At 41.1% G+C, this 23,032-nt stretch overlaps 1 protein-coding gene across 4 annotated transcripts in view; it reads left to right on the forward strand.

Annotated features, from left to right (window-relative positions):
* The window catches only part of filip1l (filamin A interacting protein 1-like), an 89,760-nt gene that overhangs the window by 31,205 nt on the left and 35,523 nt on the right, over window positions 1-23,032 (forward strand). For 2 of the 4 annotated variants that reach the window (XM_031291827.2, XM_031291832.2), the window contains exons 2-4: window positions 6,111-6,438; window positions 7,030-7,203; window positions 7,320-7,498. In XM_031291827.2, the coding sequence (XP_031147687.1) occupies window positions 6,121-6,438; window positions 7,030-7,203; window positions 7,320-7,498 (671 nt within the window). In that variant the 5' untranslated portion in view covers window positions 6,111-6,120. Of the gene's footprint in view, window positions 1-263; window positions 284-6,110; window positions 6,439-7,029; window positions 7,204-7,319; window positions 7,499-23,032 lie in introns of those variants that run through there. The other 2 variants (XM_031291829.2, XM_031291830.2) reach the window with 2 other exon arrangements.

Genomic DNA, 23,032 nt, shown 5'->3' on the forward strand with positions numbered 1-23,032 from the left:
CTGTTTGCATGTGTTTCCATGCATAGTATGTGTGTGTGTGTGTGTGTGTGTGTGTGTGTGTGTGTGTGTGTGTGTGTGTGTTGTGTTTGTGTGTGTGTGCGTTGGAGAAAAGGGTAAAGAGGCATATTTTTTGTAGCACACCTGCTTCCTCACCTTTCACCCTCTTGACTTTAACGGCCCTCCCTCTGCTTTACTTCCAGCTCAAATGAAAAGTGAAGTCATCTCCATAAAGCCATCTTGTTTTAGCTTTCAGAGATACCAAGTGCTGAGAGTGTACTCAAAGGTATAATGACAATGTTTGCGTAACATCTGGGAAAGGCTTTTTATGTATGTATGTGTGTGTGTGTGTGTGTGGCAGGGGTGTGGTGCTGGTTTAGATTGTGAGCCCCAACAGTCATAGAAAAATATCCCAAATAGAAAGCTCCAACATAATAAGCTTAATCGCTTTCTGAAGTGTTCAGATGTGTGATAAAATTACTTGATGGCCATTATAGACAGCCTTTATGAGGATTTATGAGTTAGTGTCTGGCTGTCTGGCTTGGTGAGTTCATTGCATAAAAAACTCTTTGAATGAATGAGCCTTTTGACCTGGTAGCTATAGTCAGAGAAACCTTGGTGGTCTCGGCTAGACAAGCCCAAACTGCCAACTGTTTCCAGTAACAGCTTTGCTTTTGGCTTCAGACATTGTCCTCACTACTTAATCAGAGCACAAGGAAGGGCCTCAGGGAAGGAGGAAATAAAAGAAAGAGAACTTATGAATGAATAAGCTGTTTTTTTTTTATTAAAATTGCTAATTTTCAGTGTGGCTCTAGGGATGGCAGCGGTCCACCACTTTGGTCCAGACTGAAATGTCTCAACAACTATTGGATGGATTGGCATGACATTTTGTACAGACATCCGTGGTACCAGGAGGATGACTCCCAACAACGTTGGTGAACCTCTTTCAACAAGCGCCATAATCGGGACAACATTTCTATTTGTCCAATACTTGAGTTTATGACCATATACCTACAAAACTAACTGCCTCGCTATTAGCCACTGCTGTGCCAAAGTACAGCCTTAAAGAGCGGCTAGCATGGCAGTCTTGATAGAAAACAAGTGTTGCCTTGCCCCTGTGCGTGCATGTGTCCACTTGCTACAACCCTGCTCCTCTAGAAAAGCTACTGTGTGCACACATGTTATACATCCACTTATGAATGTATGCATACCTGAAATGAAAAGTCATAAAGACCGTTAAACCAAAAAAAATACATTTATTAATCCTCCCTGTGTGTATTATCGTGCCTGTGCTTGAATTATTCTTTTCAATGTGTTGCCTTTATTGCCAAAACCGAGCTAAGCAGCCAAGTCCCTTGTATAAGAACTGAGCACCTGTTAATCATAGCATCACCTTCTGGCACTGATTCCCTGCTCACAAAATGAAAAATGATTGGAGTTTATTCAAGCTGCTCTGACAAAAACGCCTGACACTGGCTGGATGGGATTAGTATAAGGACAAAGCATGGTAAAGTCATCTCTGGGCAGTTTTACACATGTCACACACCCATTCATTCAAGCTGTTGTTGTCAATGAGTACTTCAACAGATGGAGATCATGATGTATTATTATTGCGTTAGTAGCACAGGTACAAACATGATAACTGTTGGTTGACAGTTAAGTAATAGTGTGGCCTCATGATGACTATTGAACTGTGTTGATCTTTCCAAAGATGTTTTCTCCTTAAATATTCATTCACTCATTTTGTCACAGATATTCAGAGAAATGAATGAATATTTCTGATTTCATCTGCTACAAATGCTCTGTAAGGATCTGTCGGGGTTGTCCGAGGTCTCACGCAACAGATGGTGGCTAATTAACTCTGTGTTTTTTGGCAGTTTTGTCTTCACACCTTCTCCAAACTGACGACACAAACAACACAACACGGTCATGGAGAAAATATGTGCGCACATAGCGTAAACAAGTGTTTTAAGAGCCAGTGTTTCTGCATCCTCAAGCAAATGAAGGCCCAAAGGAAATTTCCAAACAGCTTTTTTTTGTGTGTGCTGTGCATTTATTTGGCACTGCTGCTTTCCAAAGTCTATTTACACCTTGTGTTTATTTAAATGTGGACTATGATGCTGTAAAACTGAGAGCCAGTAATGCGTTTTGAAGCTTTGGTTTTATCATATCTACTGTAGCTCAATCCATTTAAGGCTAAACAGTTTGTCTTGTTTTTATTCAATTTAAAAAGATACTTTTGGATATAATTTTTTTAGCGCATTAAGTATAATTTAGGCTTTGAGTTGATCTCATTCAAATCTTCAAAAGATATTTAGATAATGAAAGAAAGGTGTTTAGAGCAGTGTAACTACAGTTCAACAAATTGAACAAAAATCAGCACAGTTTTGGCCAGCTTTTCTGGACTTGTGCTCACTATTCGAGTGTTTCCAATTTTGACCGCTTTGCTCCAAGGTTCCAATAACTCAGTTCAGAAAAAGCAGGACAATTGCTCAACAAAGATATAACACAGATTTTAAAACTAATTAATTCGACTCCCACATCGACAGTAAGGGACCGATTTGGAGATTGCCAGATCCAATACAAAGCTATTTTCCCGTCCCCCCAATGAACCTTTTTAAGAACTATGTGATATATTTCTGATCCATCTTGGAGATTTTGCAGATACGTGATATTTGCACATGTAGGAATCCCAGTGGGTCGAGTTACATGTCTGTGACCTTTGAATTTGTTGCACAATCTCTGTTTAAATCTGTATCTCACTGTTTTATATACATGTTTATGCAGTGTTGACATCTGTGTGTTTGTTGCATAATGGCAACAGGCTGCAGTTGTGCAGGAGTGACTGATAGCTGAGTTAATTATGTATCTACGTACTCATTAAAAAAAGCTTACATGCTGATGACGTTCGGGGTAAGGTTACAAACACACAAACTGTTCTGTATCCTTTACATATTGTACATGTCCTGAACTATGTCCTAAACCTGTACAAACACAAACACACACACACTTCTGAAACACACTGTTCTGTCTATCGCCTGTAGCCCAGATCTCTGAGTAAGCCGATGTGGAGTCTGTCTTGGACTGCAGGGAATTACCTCAGCTCTGAATCATGTGGCGCCTTGCCGAGAGTGTGCACAATGCAATCACCCAGCCATCTTTCTTACTCATAAATTGTCAGAGGGCCTCACACAGAGGCTGTTTGAGACAAGAGTCTCAAATACATTGTTCAAGGTCCAATTAGGCAAATTGGCGTGGAGTGGTGAGATTTTTGTTTTGTCTTGGTGGCAAGAATTCATTTAAAGTACTCTTTTTTTGTTTGTTTTATTGGACAGCCAAGTTTAGGCGATTGCCAATGTGAACTGTTGTTATATCACAAAGTGTATTAGAAAACTCTAGATTAGCTGCGGTGATAGATTAACTAATAGTTGACTTAATTAACTAACTAACTAACTAACATTTTTGTTATTTACAGTAGGTTTAGCTAGTGGATATAAGTGGTGGAAGAAGTATCCATATCTTTTACTTATGTAAAACAACAATATCACAATATTAAATACTCCATTACGAGTCCTGCATCCAGAATTCTCCAAAAGTAAAAATAGTGTATTAAACACAGTATTAACCGTATACAACAACATGTACACTAAGTATTAAAAGTAAAAGTAAACCACTAGGGGTGTGACGAGCCACCCAGCTAACGAGACGAGACACAAGATTGGGTTCACGAGATCGAGACGAGATTAACACTATTTTAAAGAAAACTTCAATGAAGAAATAAGACTGGAAAAATAGTCCTTTATTCAATTTGAAAGACACAAAATGGAAAACGAGCATTGAAAGGTTTTGCCAAAAACTCAATTGACTGGCTTCTCTCCTGTATAACTAACAGTTACACCGTTACTTATTCCATATGATATGTACGGTGGAAAGCTAGTCTCTTCACACAGAGAACCAAGGTTACAACGTAACCAAGCATTTTCTGGCAGTAGTTGAGACCAGTAGGGTTGTAGGCATACTCAAATTTGTCATTGTACAGTAGACAGAGAGAAATAAAGCTCTTGTAAAGATGGCTCGCGCCCTACGAGCACGCTCTAACATTCTCTGCACTTGTGTACAGATATCGCAAGACAATTTTTACCTCAACAAGAAATCTCGTCTCATGAGATCTTATGGGACGAGATCTCGTCACACCTCTATAAACCACTCTTAAGAACGATGTTGCTAAAGATATTTTACACATTACAAAATCTGTTTAGGTTAATCTGTTAATCAGCTGTTTCAGTTTCAGTTATTTGAGCTCAGTTAGTTGGAAACATTTTGATGTGAGCCGAACTGAATGGATAATGATGTAATGCCTTTGAGCAGATTATTCTCTCTCACATCAAAAACACTCATACAAATGAGTCTCGGCATGTTTTCATCTCAGTCCTGCTTTGTCTTTTGGATATATTTACTTTAGCTGAGCATAATGCTGAAAAAATCATGAATTTCTTGGCAAAGGATCGTACAGTTCTGCCTGTGAGGCTGCAGCTTACAGCATTCATCTATTTATCAAAGTTTGATTTATTATAGTCAGAGAGTCACTGAATGGCCCATTCATAAACCAGATGTCACAAAGACACATTATATACACTCCAAACAGACCTTGGTAGGTAGCCATGATGCTTTTTATTTATAAGTCATCTACTCTGATGTTAGCCCTTTTTCCGATCACCCCCCAGGCCCAGCTATCATCATCTGTAGAAAAGACAAAGTACGTACACAAGAAGAGCACAACGCTCCAGTGCTTAAATCCTCTGGCAGGACTGATTTTGGCCACGTCTTTCGAGTAAAGAATTTCACGTTATGGGAAAACTCATCAGCCATGAATGGTGGTTGGCAGCTTTGGGTAATGCGTTGCGACAGGACTTAAAGCCCAAAAAGGCTCTGGCGCTGTCAGAGAATTTGCGCCATAATCATGTTTTGTGGCTGGTGGTATGACGTGGTGATGATGACTCTATTCCGCTGAGTGACTAATAATACCATGGAAGGCTATGATGACATTCAGCTGAAAGAACAGGTTACATCAGCACAGCAGGCCGAGATCTCACTGCACAGCCCAACATGTAAGAAACAAAAGTTATGTTTAGACATGCACAGCCTCCAAGGTGGAGTCCTTTCGGTTGTGGTCATGTACCTTACATTTTGTGCTCACTGTGTTGTTTTGGTGGAGTATTTATCGTATTTCGATGTGCAGGGTTTGTTTAAGAGCAGTTTGGGTTATACAGTATATAGTCTATATCCACGACATTCCACTTCCGGGATTGCTCCGGTGTGGATTTCACTCTTTTTGGCCAGATGTCCGTTAACTTCCGCTTTCTTTGTGTTGTAATTTTAAAATCCGGTCGATTATTTAGTGGCTATGGGTAACTGCTCCTCAGATCTCTGCAGGGTAAATCCAGACAGCTAGCTAGACTATCTGCCCAATCTGGGTTTTCTGTTGCACGACCAAAACAACCTTTGAACGTACACATGTTCCACCAAAACAAGTTCCTTCCAGAGGCTATTTTGCCAATAAACCAGAGCACGTTTTTCTCCCATCCCGGAATGCTGTGTGGACTAGCCAGACCCTCCTCCGCAGCGCTGTGGAGGAAGGTCTGGCAATGTGAGACTAGGATATCTAGGACATCAATGAGTGAAGCAGTGGAGGCAGGTTGAGTGAAAGTGGCATCCATGCCCACTAATGCCTTAATCCTCTGGTCAGAAAATGTAAAATAAAACATTTCATCAGTCACAAAGTAACTCCTGGAATGCAACAAACATCGCAGATTAATTACACATGACAGTGTAAGAGCATCAAAGAGTGTTTTGTTCTTTTAAGCCCTTCAAAGTCAAGGTCATGGATTCAAATTTGGCATATTATGTATTCTGTTTTATGTATTCTGTCTCTTGACTTAATGCGAAGATACATAATGAAATAGACACACAAGACTTAATATTGACAAGGTGTCCAACTGATGCAAGACACTTAAACACTAACAAGACACATGGTGCAGGAAATGTGTGTTCATATCTGCATGCAGGATATTAAAAAACACCCTCATCCTTCCGTTCTGCCATTCATTTAACAGGTAGAGAAACATGCGGTCCCGCAGCAATAGTTTGGAGGACGTAACCAAGGCCAAGCAGGCAGACACACGCAAGCAATCTGCAGAGCGAGAGGAGCCCTCGGGAAGGGCTGAGCGCCGCAGCCGACACCGAGAGCCGCCAGACGACACCGGTACCATTCAGCGGAATCACAAGACGACCAAGAACAGCACCTGTACTGGTGGGAGTGGAAGTGGAAGCGGGAGTAGCAGCACCAGCGGCGCTGCAAAGGGAGGTCGGAGGGAGAAGAGCAGGGACCTTTCCCGGGATGACCTCGTCTTTCTACTGAGCTTGCTGGAGGGAGAGCTGCAGGTAATCCAAACTGAAGAGATGACTGAGCCCTGGGAACATTTTGCCAGTACAACAGCAGGCACGCAGGCCTGCAAATATGGCACTGGCCCCAGTCGGACATATAGTCAGACACAGTGGCTCAGTTGGCAGTGGGCACTCAAGATGGACTAAAAGCCTGTGTTAATGGACAGCCAACAGCTGAGGCTACTTCCTGTCATCCCAGCACTGGATCCAGCAATCCCCTGGCACTGTTGTTGTGTGATAGGAACAAGGCAAAGTCTGACTTATTGCTGGTTAAAGGTAGATAGATACAAAGAAAGACTTTGGTTTTTGTAGATAATGTGCCAACCTACAAAAAAACAATAATTTAGAAAAGGTCTCTAGTGCAAACATTTAAGCAATGTTTCCAAATCATAAGTAAAGCCTGACTTAGAGAAAGATGAGAGGGACAAGGTCAACACTGACTCAATATTTTAGGTTATTTACTGATATTTGGTTTAGTGTAGACTTGTCTCTTGCTGTCATGCTGCTGCATATTGGAAAGTCTGCTGCATGTTATTCCTGCTTCACAAAGTTGAATCTAACCAAATCTACCTTCTTCCCCCACTATAGGCAAGAGATGAGGTGATCACAGTCCTGAAGGCAGAGAAAATCGACATGGCCCTGCTAGAGGCCAAATATGGCGTTGTCACACCACAGACAGTCCTGCAGTCCCTGCAGAGGGACGCCATCCAGGGCAAGGCTGATGTCTTTGAGGAGGACATCTATGAGAAGCCCATGGTAGAGGTAACACCAACTCTCAATCTGATTGAGATTGAGATTCTGAAAAGAATACCCTCAGTGTCTGACTGACAAAGAGCAGTCCAGACGTGACAGGTGTTTTCTATGTGCTGCCTCCACAGCTGGACAAGTTAGTGGAGAAGCAGAGGGAGACGCACCGGCGGATGCTGGAGCAGCTGTTGATGGTGGAGCAGTCACACAAACAGGCCCTGTACAAGTTGGAGGACGAGAAGAGGAACCATGGAGAGTTCATGAAAAAGAGCGACGAGTTCACCAACCTGCTGGAGCAGGAGCGCGAAAGGTCAGTGTGTGACTTAACACGAGAGCTGCCAGTCTTCCAACAAATAATATAATCAGAATCGTTGCTTCATGCCTGCAGTGTCTACATTTTAAAAAGTTGCCGTCCTTGGAGAGATTTGGTGACATATGATCTGAAAGCAATAACAGAAGATTTTGTGTCAGGGGAAGGTTTCACTGACTTAAATGCTGAGTCTTCCTCCTGAACTGAACTAAACATCACTTGTGTTTTATTTTAATGGGAAATGATGACTCAAAAGTAAATTAAAAATATGCAATATTACTCGATAAACCAGTGGATTCGATGCCTGACTGCTAACTAGTAAGCCAGTGTTACATGATTGTATTGGGGTGGGGATAGACATACTACAAAAAAAGGTAACAAAACAATCCCATACCCAGACCTTGACAATGCACTGCATGTTCCATTAAGATCCAACAGGCAGAACAGAAAAAACACTCAACTGTGTCAAGTGACATTCAAGTGACAACACCACACACCACTCATGAATTCAGCCCCTAAGTTCAGTATCCAACTGAAGCCAAAATTACAACTGACGCAGCGTTCCTATTTTAGCAATATCTGTCACCTCTATTGTCCCCACTTTACGAGTGTCTTTACTAGTCAATGTCAGCATGCTCTTCAGAGTTGACGGGCCTCTTGAGTTATTTCAGTAAACAGAGTGAAGGTAAGACTAAATCTTTTGTCATTCAATTCAATTCAATTCAATTTTATTTATAGTATCAAATCATAACAAGAGTTATCTCAATACATTTTACAGATAGAGTAGGCCTGGACCACACTCTATAATTTACAAAGACCCAACAGTTCCAGTAATTCCCCCAAGAACAAGCATTTAGTGGCGAGGAAAAAAAATCTCAGTTGGTGAGGAAAACTTCCTTTCAGGGAGAAACCTAAGCGGTGTCTGACGGTACCGGATGGTGGTGTGATGAACAGTGGCAATAATAGTCACAATAAAGATAGTGGAACTATGACTAGAAATAGTAGTTGTAGTAGTTTATGGCGTAGCAGGGCACTGCAGGGCATAGCAGGACGTAGCAGGGCACTGCAGGGCATTATAGGGTGTAGCAGGGCGTAGCAGAGCACTGCAGGGCATAGCAGGACGTAGCAGGGCACTGCAGAGCGTAGCAGGACGTAGTAGGGTGTAGCAGGGCGTGGAGCAGGTCCACGGCGACAGCTGCAACCATGATTTAGGTGCCACCCTAATCCAAGGAAAACTGCTGGGCAATAAAACATAAGGACTCCGGGGACTAAGCTCCCCAGAACTAAGTTAGTAACAAGCATTTCTGGGACATGGATGCACACAGATGGAAAGAGAGAGGAGAGAGGAGCTCAGTGTTGTCAAAGGAAGTCCCCCGGCAGTCTAAAACTATAACTTATTATTATAATAAGAGCTGATGCAAGGCAAACCTGAGCCAGTTCTATAAGGGTTGGTAGATGAATCTGACGACTATGAAGAGAGGCAGAGAAGAGATCATGATCTTGGAATAGAAGATAATAGTGGCAAATAAAAAAGTTTGAGAGTTGAGTGCCTTGCTCAAAAGCAGTTTGTCAGCAAGTGCAAGAGTTGTTCGAATCCTACATCCAACTTCAGCCATTCAGTGGTGCCAACATGTTTTAATACTCCTGTGTAAGGTTAGCATTTAATCAAAGTGTTCTTCAGGTTTACAGGGGGAAAACAACCCTCAATGATTCCATTATTGTTTTTCCCATGACCTGTAGTAGGTCCTTTACTTTTATTATCACCTTTTATTGAACAACTCTGTACAAAGCTGGAGCGAACCAAGAGTTTTTACTGGAGATGATCCAGCGAACTAGAGAGGGAGGCAAGAATTTGTCGACAGATAATTTAGGTTCGAGCTTAGATACACAAATAAGCTTTACATTTACAGCTCTGCTTTATGGTAGCACTGCAGATATTTGTGAACCAGAGTGAAAAACCATATCCCTGGATAACTTTCCACCAGCTAAGTCTGCATGTCAATGCCAGTGAAAGCAGCTCTGAACGAGGGACACTTGAAGATCAGATTGTTTATGCTGCGGTTTCATAATATGCTATGATGTGGTAATTCTCTAAACTCTCCAAGATCATAAAAAATATATTTGAATTGCACTATGTTCTGTTCCTCTGTCCTGTACACTGACCTAAGACCACAAACAGATGTTTAGCCACACTAGTAGCATGGTTCTTGGTCAGTGTTAGGCGGTCAGTCCACTACTTTTGTCGTATACAGTTTTGCAACAGCTATTAGATGGATTGCCATGAAATTCATGGCAGTTTGAAGCACTGCAGTGCCTTAGTACAGCCTCACACAGCCGCTAGCATGGCTGTAGACTGTTTGCACGATAACAGAAATCCTGGTAACACTTATGCTATCAAGTGCTATGAAATACAACAGCGCATGATTTATAGACATGCTGAAGCATGTTTTGTCTCTTAGCTGTAATTTCATCTGTGTAATGTTAAGAGGCATTGTACTGTGCTTGTGTTAATTATCCAAGCTTAAACTGGATTATGAGACATTACAGCTATTTTAGATGACTGTACAGGCATGTTGTCTTAACGCCTCCAATGGTGAAACTGCGCCCCATAAAATAGTGTAATGTGAGATAAGTCTGGGGTGAATTATTTGGACGCGCTGTTTAACATTGCTAGCTAAGATGGCTGGAGGTGGAAACATGTCTGACTGATTTCTTCTGTAAATGTCAAATAGAGAGCAGTCACTGGGCAGTGCTCTGTTTACTGCTTCCTCAGCAATATCACATATCATACACACACAGAGGAAATGTGCACTCACCCAAAAACTCACCACCGACACCATCAGACACGTCCATAAAACCACACACACACACACACACACGCATCCTCAGCAATTAACTTCACAAAGGAAACACAGCTGGACGTCGGCCCGTGACCTATTTGGGACAATCACATCATTGCACTTTAGCTGCACCAGAATGTTTGAGTTGGACCGGCGAGCGGTGATGACGGTCTGCGCTTTGTCACCAGGCTTGTCAGGAAGGACAGGCTGCCATGAAAAATAGGCCTCTATCCAGGGTCGAGCTAATTACCGCGTGAGAAAAGGCGAAAAGATTTATACAAGTAAAAGGAGAACAAAAAAGAAAAGAAAAGAAAAACGTACCTAATGGCTGTGAAAAGCATCAATCACACTGCATGTTCAACAAGATGCCAGATTACCATGGAAATAGTTGATGAGGGTGTTTATTTTCAGGCTTGGACTTCAGCGAGAGTAAATGTACAGAAGCAAGTACACATTTGTGTGGGAGGTGTTCAGCATCTGCTATTGTCATCTGTCCTCAGCGGTTGGATCCAGCCTTGTCTATGTAGCTGAGTACCAGCGTGCGTGTCATGTGTAAAGTTTTTAAGTAAAAGTATGTTTGGAGGTGTCCTCTTCCTCATTCTCTACCTAAATTGTTTGTCCAGACAATCCTCACATGAGACATTATATTTTTCAGTGCCGCCACACGGATAACTATACGTTATACTACAGTATTGCTGTAAGTGTATGCACATGAGTGAGAGTCCATGTGAGGGTTCAAACAGTAAATGAGGGCTTAAGCAGCATTCATATCAGAAACGGAACAGTATAGTTGTACAGTTTTCTGGATATTTATCATAATTTGGGTGTAATATTTTGCAGAATTAGCCATCATTTCTATTTGTTGTGATAAAGTCAATGGGGATGTACTTTGTGCTGTTACAAACTTCCAGTGAAAAAGAAGATATATTTCTGACATGTCATCAAGACTAACTCAAGCAGTAAGAAACAGATAATCCCTGAGGGGCTTGAGTATACGACATCTTGTCCTTCGCCTAAGCACAAAACCCAGAGTTTGGTCAGTGACTTCTGTTCTGCTCGGCACTCCTTTCAAAACATTATTACAGAGGGCTAGAAAAACTACTACTAAGCCACTTATCACTTGTTTTGAGGAAAGCTGAAACAGTTCTCTATGTTTTCAGACAGGCTGCCACAGCTCGGCATGTACAGTATGAGAGGCACCATGTCGCATCAGGCTTTAATTTCACTTTCGTTAATGCGTTGTTGTGTGATGCATTTTAGCTGGATGTAATCATTTCCTTTTACCACATCCTGAGAAGTTTCGATTACATCCTGGGCTAATGTCCTGTAGGATTTGGGAATGGAGAAAACCCCTTTCCCTCTTTAAAAGCACACACACTTGTGCTGTACATTTATAAAGTTCTCATCTCCTGCTGACCTTTTATCATAGCAGGATGCCTCTGACTGTGGACAGACCTTCTTCCTGGAAGCCCTAAAAAGCATGTAAATCCGGGCAGGGGGTTGGGGATGAACCTGGCTCCCCTCTGATTAATTGGCGATCAAATTGCTGTCCATGAGTGATGACCTCATCGCACACCGGGTAATGCAAGAGCAGCAGGGGTGTGAGAGCGAGAGCGGCATCCTAACCATCAACAGATGTGACTTTAAACATGACTTCAGCGCACAGATATACACACGCGCTGCATACAGCTACGCCACGGCCGGCATTTTGCTCGCCTTTGTTCTTTTCCAGAGAAATGAATTTTATGACCATCTGCATCCTCTGATTTCATGCATGGCATAACAAAACTTAAATCCCCTGCTCACATTCGGGACATACTGACTGATGTTAGTGTGAGGAGTTCAGCTAATGTTGTGATGTGAAGCAGTGAACCCAGAGAGACTGCATGGCAATATGAGCCTCCTGCTATCATTATCATTTAAAGCTTCACTAGGCAACTTCACATGCTGACGTCTCCAGATGACAGCAAGAGGCATGAAACATGAACTTGGATATGCAGAAGTCCTGTGATGTAACGGCAGTAAAATGCGCAGAGCACCCTCATGTTTACCAAGCCAGCTGGTCTGGGATCATTTTATACAAAAGGGAGAAGAAAGGCAAAAAGTCAAGTGTTACTGAATCCATTTTTTTTTGGGATGGGAAGTCTCACTTTGCTGCTGTCTCGTTTTTTAATAGTTTAATGCAGTTGTTTCTGAGTTTGATTTAGCAGCTACACATAATAAACATTTCCACAAAATCATAAACCAAAAAACTGCAGTACTAAAGGTGAAAAGTGCCTGGAATAAGATATGTATAACCATCAACTTAAACATACTTTTATTCAAGTATATTATAATACAATACTTCTATTCGATTCCTATGTGCATAGTAAGAGGTCTTTGGTGTTATTATTGTCCAAACTAAGACCATAGCCTATTATAAGGGCTCACTTAAAGGGACATTTACAAGACAACAATACAAACTACAACATGTACAACTACAAATGTTTCTTACCTGACTTCTGTAATTTTTATTTTTGTAAAATTGCTCTTACCCATTAATGCCTTAAAAAACACTTTTTTGTCAATCATGTCCACATCAAAACCATAATTTGTAATGGCCGCTACAGGCACAGAAGCACAGAAGAGCTGACCAATCAGCCAGGCCGATACATTGACCAATATTAGCTTATCGCAGATTTGTCAGTATCTGTTGGTGGCAAAATAATTAATAATTATAATGAATAAATTGCAGTACAGGAATGCCAAAGATGGGTTATTATGGATCCCACGTAACTTCTAGGCAAGTCCCGCCCAACAAAGCAGCTCGATTGGTTGGGGTTAGGCATTGACCTCGAGTGGTTAAGGTTAGGATAGCCAATGTGTCAGGGGATAGGACCTGAACAAATCAGGTTACGTTACCTTGCGTAAGCATGGACGCCTGGCCAATAATAGTGTGTCAATGCTATTGAAAGGCGGGTCTTGCCTCAAAGTTGCGTGGGTTCCATAATAACGAGCCAAAGATATGCTGTTTGAGCAATGCCAACTGTAAAATGTCGTGCTCAGTAGTGTGTTTTGTGTGTTTTGTAGTGTTTTTTTTGTAATGTTCATGTACAAAATATTGGTAATTTACAATATATAATATTGGTCGTGATATTGTTACCAGACTTTAAAAAAAAATCAAATATCGACATAAAATATCCTGTATTGGTCGGGCTATAGTAATAACAACTTCTTAAGTCTTACAGTCTCAACAAAAAACTAACTTTGACCAAACACATACATGTACATAAGTGGTAGTCACCACGGAGTTTGTTATGTTGTCACTGTATGGTCTACAACTGGGCTCTATTATTGCCATTATGATCCCGGGCTGCATGACCGCTAAAACATATGTGCATCATTAAAATCAGATGTCTGTGGGTGTTTGATGTCACTCTATTTCAGCAACATTTCATGATTCACACTAATAAGATGTGTGTACTTTCCCACAAAAAGAAATCTTGAAATCTTCTGCATTTTATTAGTCATGATGCTTGCACAATGCATCAAGGCCTGAATGGGGAAGTTCGATAGTTGTGAACTTGCCATAGAAACGTCGTGTGATGAGAAAACAGCCTGCAGATCACATGAAACAAACGTATGTTGACGTAATTTACTGGCACAATAAGTTCTAATCACTATTACTGATTTTTTATTGTAGATATAAAGCACAGTAGCTGCTAACGTGACACTACATGACCTTCCTCCTCTTAATGATGTGCAGGGCACACAATACATCTACATGCCATCTGGTTGACATAACTGCAGCGGTGGTGACATCACTCATGTGGATCAGATCGAAATTCTTCAGTGATGTCCTCACCATCGCTGAGAAGCTTATTACCCTGACCTGCCCTGTTCTTTGAAACAGAACATTGATTTTTGGTTATTAATTATCACTGTTCCTGTCTCTACAGGTTCACCTTGGAGGCAGGTTGTGAACTTTGCAGAAAGTTATACAGTGTTTTTGGAAGTTGTCAAGCAGCTGTTTCGCAGTATATACACATATTCCTCTGCATGCATGAGCAGGATCTGTCTTCACCTATGCGTTGTTAGGATATTATCAGTACTCCTAAAACTCCTAGGAGGAGACAGAAATCTGCCCCATTCATCAAGTGTAGCTGACATGCGATTGCTGAGGCTGTTACGTCTTTCCTGACTGAGGAGAAGCACACCTGTATTCTTCCCAAAATGGTTTCAGCCTGGTGAATAGTATACATTCCTGTTCAACGCCAGCTTCAAACTTTTGATAAGATAAATTAGAGGATGATATATGCATTAGGAGAAATTGTCTGGTCAGTTTCAAATTCTAAACCTTCTGGAAAATATGTCTTGTTTTTTAAATGCTGGTATGGGAAAGTACACACGTGTTTTTAGATTCTCTGTGTCAAACACTTCCTTTTATGGGAAGGAAAGCTGTTCCTCGCTCTGACTACTGTATATGACGTTACTCCAAAAATTTGTACGCTTTGAAGCCCCACCAGCATGCCCCCATGTTGAGGTCAGGAATCACACATATACGACACATTCAGCGACACCCTCTAAGCACACATATGACATGCAGCCACCTCTTTACACTCTTTCAAAACACATTCTGCCAAATGCGTCAGTACATCGCTGGACTTAATTTCCTCAAGACGCTTGAGAGCTCTTAGCACTTTGCTTGGTAAAGCTTTATGAGAATGTCTTCCAGTTTAGTCTACAAATACGCAACTAAACACTGAATTCATGGATGAATTAGATCCAGAAAGAGAAGGGTAAGACAGAAGGAAAAGACTTCACAGTGCAACAATTAATAGCTGTTGAAGTCAAAGATGTGATATTCTGGCCTTTATGACAATCATTAGAAAAAAGTTCTCAGAACATTACAGTTTAAGTGTCCATAAAGCAATAGCCAGCAGTGAAAAAAGTAACAAGTACATTTACTCAAGTTCTATACTTAGGTACAGTTCTGTGCTTTGACTTTACTCCATCCATTTAATGCTACTGTGTACTCTCTCCACAAAAAATTGACCTAAATTGTTGTAATCTCTACAGTAGTCACGATAACTGTACTTAACTTACTAATGATAACAACAATTCTTGCAAACAAACAGTAGCACGAGCTGTGGAATTGACTAGCACATAGCTAATTTTAAGAAAATCAGGTTTTCAGTTCAAACTAGTTAAAAGATTACTTGCAGCCTAGTTGGCATTTTGTCATTAATTCATTTATAATTTATTAATTCCCAAATCTCAGCGTGAGCATTATTTCATACCTAGTCTGGATTAATGAAAGTACATTTCCAGGATAATTTCCTAACCTTCCGCTCTCTGTGTGTCGCTGTGCTCAAACTGTGTTCGCCTTGGTAAACAACAACAGACTTTAAGCTAGCAAGCTACATGCTGAAAATGGCAAATTTTGGATCAATAAGACAGCCCTGCTTGGTTGTTTTAGGGTATGATTGTTAAGATTTACAAAGAATATGTTTACGGCATTTACTCTCTAACTGGGACGTTTTGGCGGGATTGCTTTATACGTTTAACCATGTTTCCAGCTAGTTTAAAAAGCTCACGTTACTGTATTGTGTGAACAGTTAACTCAATTTAATATTGTATGTGGCATTTTCTTTTCCACCAAAACAAGTTCCTTCCCGAGATTATTTTGCAGAGCTTAGCGCCGCCCAAGACGATTGTGATTGGTTTAAAGAAATCCAAACAACCAAGAGCGTTTTTTTTCCCCTGCTATCCCAGAAGGTATCTGTGGTGTAGCCAGACCTTACTCCACAGCGCTGTGGAGATAGGTCTGGAATTGCCAAACTATTTCATATCTTGTCAGCTCCTTTAACTGCAGTCACAGAGCATTGAGGCGAGAAGCTGAACCTGATTGGTCCTCCTGTATTCATTCTGAGCACTGATTAGCTTCACAGTTGGAACTTTATTGAACCAAGTGAGAGAATACCTGTGTCCGAAATCACTTCCTATTTACTACATAGTACACTATTTTTACTGTCAGATAAATCAAATTATGAAGTCAAATTAAAAAATTTAGATTCAGTTTTTGGGGGGCTGTTATGATCTCTGAATATTGATAGGATGGGAATGTAAAAGGACAGATGAGTCCATATTCTGCAGAATATTCTTTACTGCTCTGCACCACCTTTGTTTGTGTATCTAGACGCTGATCACTATCACTCCCACATTGTAGGAAAAACACTCCAGTGGCTACTGACCTAATGGGGCTGGTCAGCCAACACTCCCTTTTCTGCTTTGGCCAGATAACTATTGCTCCACAGTCTCCTGCACCTCAGGCTCACTTATCCTTTTTTTCTTTGACTTAATGTAACTTTCAGTTTGTGATGATTCTAGGTGGCCACTTTGGACAAAAGCGGTAGTGTTTGTATTTCCCACTGTATAACCGAGTTAGCTTTAACGGGAGGTCATATAGTCGCAATGAATATGTTGCTCAGACAGAAAATCATTCATGTACAATAAGAGAATACGTTAAAGATGCATCATTGCATTTCAAGTGTTGCATACGGTAACTTAGCCTGCTTTGGATGTATTGTGAGCTAAACCGGGTATCACTGTCACTGTGTCAGGAGCCACAGCATTAAGAGTTTGTTGTAGCAACCAACGTAATAACTTAGATTAATATAGCTCATTTCATGAAACCCAAGGACGCTTTACACAAGTAACGTTACAGGGGGACAAGGGAAAAGAAGATAGTAGGCCAACACTAACACAGACTAAAAGCAATAAAACATCCACGTTAAATGGAAGTGGGATGTAATTTAATGTCAGCTACTGACGTACAACCACATCGCGCATTGTAAAGTTACTCCTCATTTCCACCGGTTGCGGAACGGCTGCGGAACAGCTGCGGAACGGCTGCGGAACGGCTCCGTGCTCTGCCGTCCGTCAATACCCACCAGGTCCGGATTTGTTGCGGTACGGCTGCGGCCATGACTGACAGCTGTAGTCACGAGGACCCACGAGATCTCACGAATTCAGGTAGAATAGAACCACAAAACCAACAACAGTTTGTTTCCATCCAGAGGAGTAGAGGGGAAACAACTCTGTGCTGTGTTTTCAAGGTGTAGTGCAGGGAAATATGATCCGCTGTGAGCATGGTGTAGAAGCTCTGTATATCTGCTCCGGAGGGCTGCGGACCGCCGGAGCTGGGACGCAGTCGGAACGCAGCCATTCCGGTGTTACAAAAAAATCTGTGACCCATCAGAATGTGTTACTGTAGCGCCGTCTACCTGCCGCAACTCATTCTGTGACTCGAAAATCGGACCCGGGCAGAGTCCTTACTAAAAACTATACTATAAATATAAAAATAGCATTATTTTCACTGTTAGTCTTGTTTGCTGTGACAGGTCATTTAAGACCATTGAATGAAAAAAATGAAGTTACATATAGTCACTTTAACCTTAAAAGCTGTTGAACTGCACAACTGTATCTATAAACTGATTTGCAGGGTGATTTATTGAAGAAACTATGTTTTCCTCAGTCTAAGATCAATGTTAAGAATGAATAACAAAACTTGCATTTGAAAGGTTTTGGTCTGGAGGGCTTTCATGAAATGTTTTCAAGTAAAACAGACCCCACATGTTCTTATTTTGTTGTAACTGAAGTGTAGAAAATTGACAATGCTTTCATGTTTTTTTTTGCACCAAAATAACAGTATTTAAGAAAATGTAGTGTCAGAAAGCTTTCCATTTAAGCAGCATGCAACATTTGCATGATCAGAGAAATAAACGTTTAATGATTTTGAAAGAAAATGTGGGTGTCCTTTGTTCACAGGTGAAAGAAGTGAGTTCATAGCTTTGTATTTTGGATCTGCTGTCTGTTTTGGAAAAAGAAAATCACAAACATGTGGATTTGGTGTGCGTTTGAGCAAAAATAGAAATTCTGTTTGGTTCTGGTTCACGGCCTTGTGAACACAGCAACTATAGGCCATGTTTCCTGATAAACAATCTGTCATTGTTTGTGTTTGTATTACTGGGGAGTTATCTCATAGACAAAATATGAAGGTAATGTTTTAAAACATATAGAGACAAGGTGCACCAACACTCACAGATGCAGAACAAACTCTGCACTGCAGATGTGCTGGTGCATCAAAAGATGTTAAAGGCAGTAACATAAAACAGATACCACTCACATGAAAGGGTATTTTTATGTCTACACCCTTACCTTAAAGTGTGTGTGAGAGACTGTCAAAGTATTACTCCCCTACATTTGCAAACTAGGTGGTGATTAGGCCCAGAGAGTCGTCATTGCATGGCGTAATGTGATTACATCTCCCTGACAGAATGCAGCGATTAGACCTCACCAACCACAAGGACGCAAGACTCGCTGCTTCTACTTTTTCCAACCTTTTTCCAACTTATAACAGGAGAAAACCTTAAAATAGCACTTACATGCTGTTGTGTGAGAAAAGGAGACAAAACACATTTTCTGGTTCAGGTCTTTTTACTGAATTTGTAAAGTAAGTGTGGAATAATGTGAAGAAATCTATTAAATTTTCAAGTGAGAGGAGTGCAGAAAGTGTCTTACCACATGAAGGCTCATTTTCTGCATTCACTTGTGGAAAAAGTTCTTTTTCTACCCAGTATTTATGTTAGAGTGCATTTCTCCTTTAAAGGGGTAAAACCCTCAGGGTTTACATATGGTCTGTTAAGGTCTTATTTCAATCAAACAGAGACAAAACATGGACAATTAGTGGCATGAACATAAAGAGCAGTGGATTTGTGAAGGCAAGACGGCACCTGGCCGTGAGTTTAAATACACAGGTAATATGTTTTTCAGTAAAATTGAGCCACAGTGTTCTTAGAGCATTTTGACAGCTTATTTGTAACTTCCAACATCTGTCAGGGTTGGGGAAAAAAAAGAAGAAACAATGAACGGTCAACTGGACAGAGCTTGACAAATGATTCTGGTGACTGGGAATCTGCAGAGTGATGTATGAGCTAATCTTCTATTTGTGAAAGGAAATAGCACCGAGGGCGGAGGGCCGGGGGTCAAGGAGGAAAAATGCAGCTAATGTAGGGCTAAAATGACATTTCTAAGCTTGCTGTGAACCGTTGGTGGCCTCTGCCAGAGCTGGAGACAGCAAATGATGGCGCGAGACTCAAATTGCAACAGGCAACAGAGAAAATCCAATGAATGACATGTAAAGTTGACATTGTAGAGGATACATTTACCGGCTACCGAGGGCTAATCTCTCTGATTTACCTTCTTCTCACATTTGTTCTAGCAGACGCCTTCTTGAGTTACAGCTTGGCAAAACATGGCAAAGGGAAGCCATTTTACCCTCCTGTCCTGTCAGGCTGGAAGGAAGCGGCAGCAAACTTGCACATTACGTCCTTGTAGCTGGCAGCTGCAGTGTCTGAACAATGAGTCTGTGCCTGTGCTCCCGGCCAACTCGGTGTCAAGATAGAGAGTGAAATATGGAGGGAGGAAAGAGCCTGCCTGGATCTGCCAACTCAAATGTCCCATTGTGGTAGAATGGGCTATCTGGATGTGGCCACGATGAATTGTATAAACAGGGAGAGTGAATTAATGTGGTGACATTTTTGCCCTTTTCTTTTGAACAAAGACACGATTGCTGTAGCAGGCCATTAACATGATAGAAATGTAAGACATTAAAGTGCTTATATTATGCTTTTTGGCTTTCCCCCTTTCCTTTATTCCTTTATGTCCAGCCCAAAGGGACTTACCATCTCCAATAGAAAACACTGTTCACAAACTGCTCCAAACTGTTCTATTGTAGTCCAGCCTTTACTTCCGTGACAAACATGCGTCACTTTGTAACACACGTTATAATGCTCACCTAGCATGCTAGCATGGCGCTCCCTCATACTCTGCTGCAACAACTGACAAGCTAGCAGTACTTACTGTGCATGTGCGACTCCCAACAAAGATGCTACAGAAGTGAGATGCCTCACTCTGTAGCGAAAACAGAGAGCTCAACACACAGGGTGAAAAGAGGAGCTGCAGCAATGTACAGTACAACAAATATATGGTGTTTTCTGAAAATTAAACCACATAAACCTATTGTGGTACAACCTCTAAATACAATTATGAACCTGAAAATGAGCATACTATGAGCACTTTAACACAGGCATTTAGTATTTTAAAAGCACTTTGTTTTTCACACATTATATAGTTGTAAGCAGGACATTTATAAGTATTTATTAATGCATTTGTTACTGGTTATAACTTGTCAACCTATAACTGTATAAACAGTTAATGGATGATTGGTAAAAGTATTACATAGCTGTAATCATATGTAATGATATGCAGCATGATTACACAAAATTCTTAAATGTGATATAAATGTTATAAAAAAACATTTATTTTACAGTACATGTTCAAATCATTCAATCATTTATCTCTACCAGGGCTTTCAGCCACATTGCCTGGAATTCATCAGTGGTTGAGGAGAGCAAAGAAGCATTCATAGAAATTGAAATACTTTAATAAATAAATTATATTGTCAATCACTAACATGTTTATAAACCAGTGCAATCTTTAAATACATTATATAAACACTTAAAGACTCTTTCTCTGCTGGCAACATTTTAGTGTGTCATAAACTTTTTATTAAATGATATTCACTGCACATGAATTCTAAATATATATTATATATATATATTCTAAAATAAAGTGTTTAAGTAAAAGAAATTACGGCAACACCTTGGCAAATGAGTCTACTCAGGACGTTCATGTCAGCACAACTAATGACCTGATATCCTTTTTCAAGAGCGAGTTTAACCGGGACTTACAGGCAAAAAAAACCTTAACTATGGGACTGTATCTGGCACAAAAAACGACCACATTCATGGTCACTCATTGTGCGTTGGTGTGTGCGTCGAGCTGGCATGTGTGTGTGTGGGGAGTGTGTGGTAGAGCGAGGGAGAAGTGAGAGAGTGACGGTGATTAGCTTCGGAGCGAGTAGCGACTCTAGAGTCATGGTGGGAGAAACAAAGTGTCTCCCCTGTGCTTTCTGACCACGGTGGGAAATCTGTAGCAGGAAAAGTTCACCCTCACCTTGATTTCATGTTGTTTATGGAGAAGAAGAACCAGGAAATGAGTCGGGGGAAATGCAACGCTGTCAAGACACGACGTGTGTCGCCGCGACATTTTTCGAGAGGTGCGCATCAAGCTAGTTTTTTACACAGAAGTATAAATCACGCTTAAGTCCTCCCTGTCATTTATGGACGTTTTACACATCCCCCACCCCCACGTCACTCATGTTGATGAAGGACACCTTGCTGTGTAAGCAAAGCAGCAAATAATAGCGTCCTGTCAAGCGGTATCAGCGTAAGTGATTTATGCCACTATTGTTGCTTTCACTTTCCCACAGGGGCGTAGCACAAAATTCTGGGCCCTGTAGAAAGGCATTTTCTATGGGTCCCTCCCCGCATCCACAGCTATTCATTCTAGCATCTTTTTGGGCCCTCCTCACATGAGGGCCCTGGGTACTCAGTCCCCTCCCCCCGTTGTTTTTTGTACACGCTGTGACTCTACAAATCACAACATGTAAATAGGAACATGTTGGCGTTATTTTGTCACTTTCGTCACAATTCGGAGCAGTAGGATTACTGGAACCATTCACCTGCATGTTCTGTGCTAGGCTAAGCTACCGGTGGAGCTGTCAGACAGCGTTACAGCACGCACGGAGATGAGAAGGGTATGTATGGACTTATCTAACTCTGGGGGATACGGTGAATAAGCTAAAGTCCCATTAAGTCAGCGTGTTCCTTTAACAAACAATACAACACAAACTCAAACCATCACTGAAAAGTCTGTTTCAAGCAGACAATGTTGGGTATGAACACACAGGGGATGGATATAGAAATTATTTTCTTAACTGTATAAGATAGATACATTGTTAGATACATAATTTGTCATCCATTAAACAAATCCATGTTCTTGAGTCATTGTGTCTGCACTGCAGGGGTTTTATGGGATTTGTGTAAAAATTGAAAATAGCTCTTGTAACTTTCTCAGGGTGTTAGGGTGCACCTGATTTGGAGGTGGTAACTGTTAATTAGGGATTTTTATAGGGAGCAGGGTTTAATTTACTTTTCCCTGACGAAGTTTGTCTGAAAAACAAAGAAACTGTTTTTGGTTACTAGTGAAAACAGTTTTAGTTTAGTAGTTTAGTTATTTGTCGCTAAGGGAGTATTCGTACAACCTTTCAAAGGAATTTAAAGGTCCCATATTGTAAAAAGTGAGATTTCCATGCCTCTTTTACTATAAAGCAGGTTGAGGTGCTACATAAATACTGTGAAGGTATCGAAACGCTCAATCCACAGAGAAATGCACAAAGCCTGCATTCAGAAATGGTGCCTTTAAACGAGCCGTCAGGACTTCTGTAAGATTGTGATCTCACAAATATACTATATATAGGTAGAAAGTGCCATTACAGTGCCGTTACCGTCATTCCCCGGCAGCAGTGATGGAGCAGGGACGCTGACCAATCGGAGAAGACCGGGATTTTTCGGGAGGGGGTATTAAAGGCAGGCGCTAAAACGGAGCGTTTCAGACAGAGGGTGAATACAATGTGGGGGGGGTTTGAACATTTAAGCATGTAAACATGGTCTATTAGAAAGCCGAAATGCATGTATGAACCTGGAAAATACAATATGGGACCTTTAAAAATGTCAAAATCTCTTTGTAA

Source organism: Sander lucioperca, chromosome 24 (genome assembly GCF_008315115.2).
Source record: "Sander lucioperca isolate FBNREF2018 chromosome 24, SLUC_FBN_1.2, whole genome shotgun sequence".
Classification (NCBI taxonomy): domain Eukaryota; kingdom Metazoa; phylum Chordata; class Actinopteri; order Perciformes; family Percidae; genus Sander; species Sander lucioperca.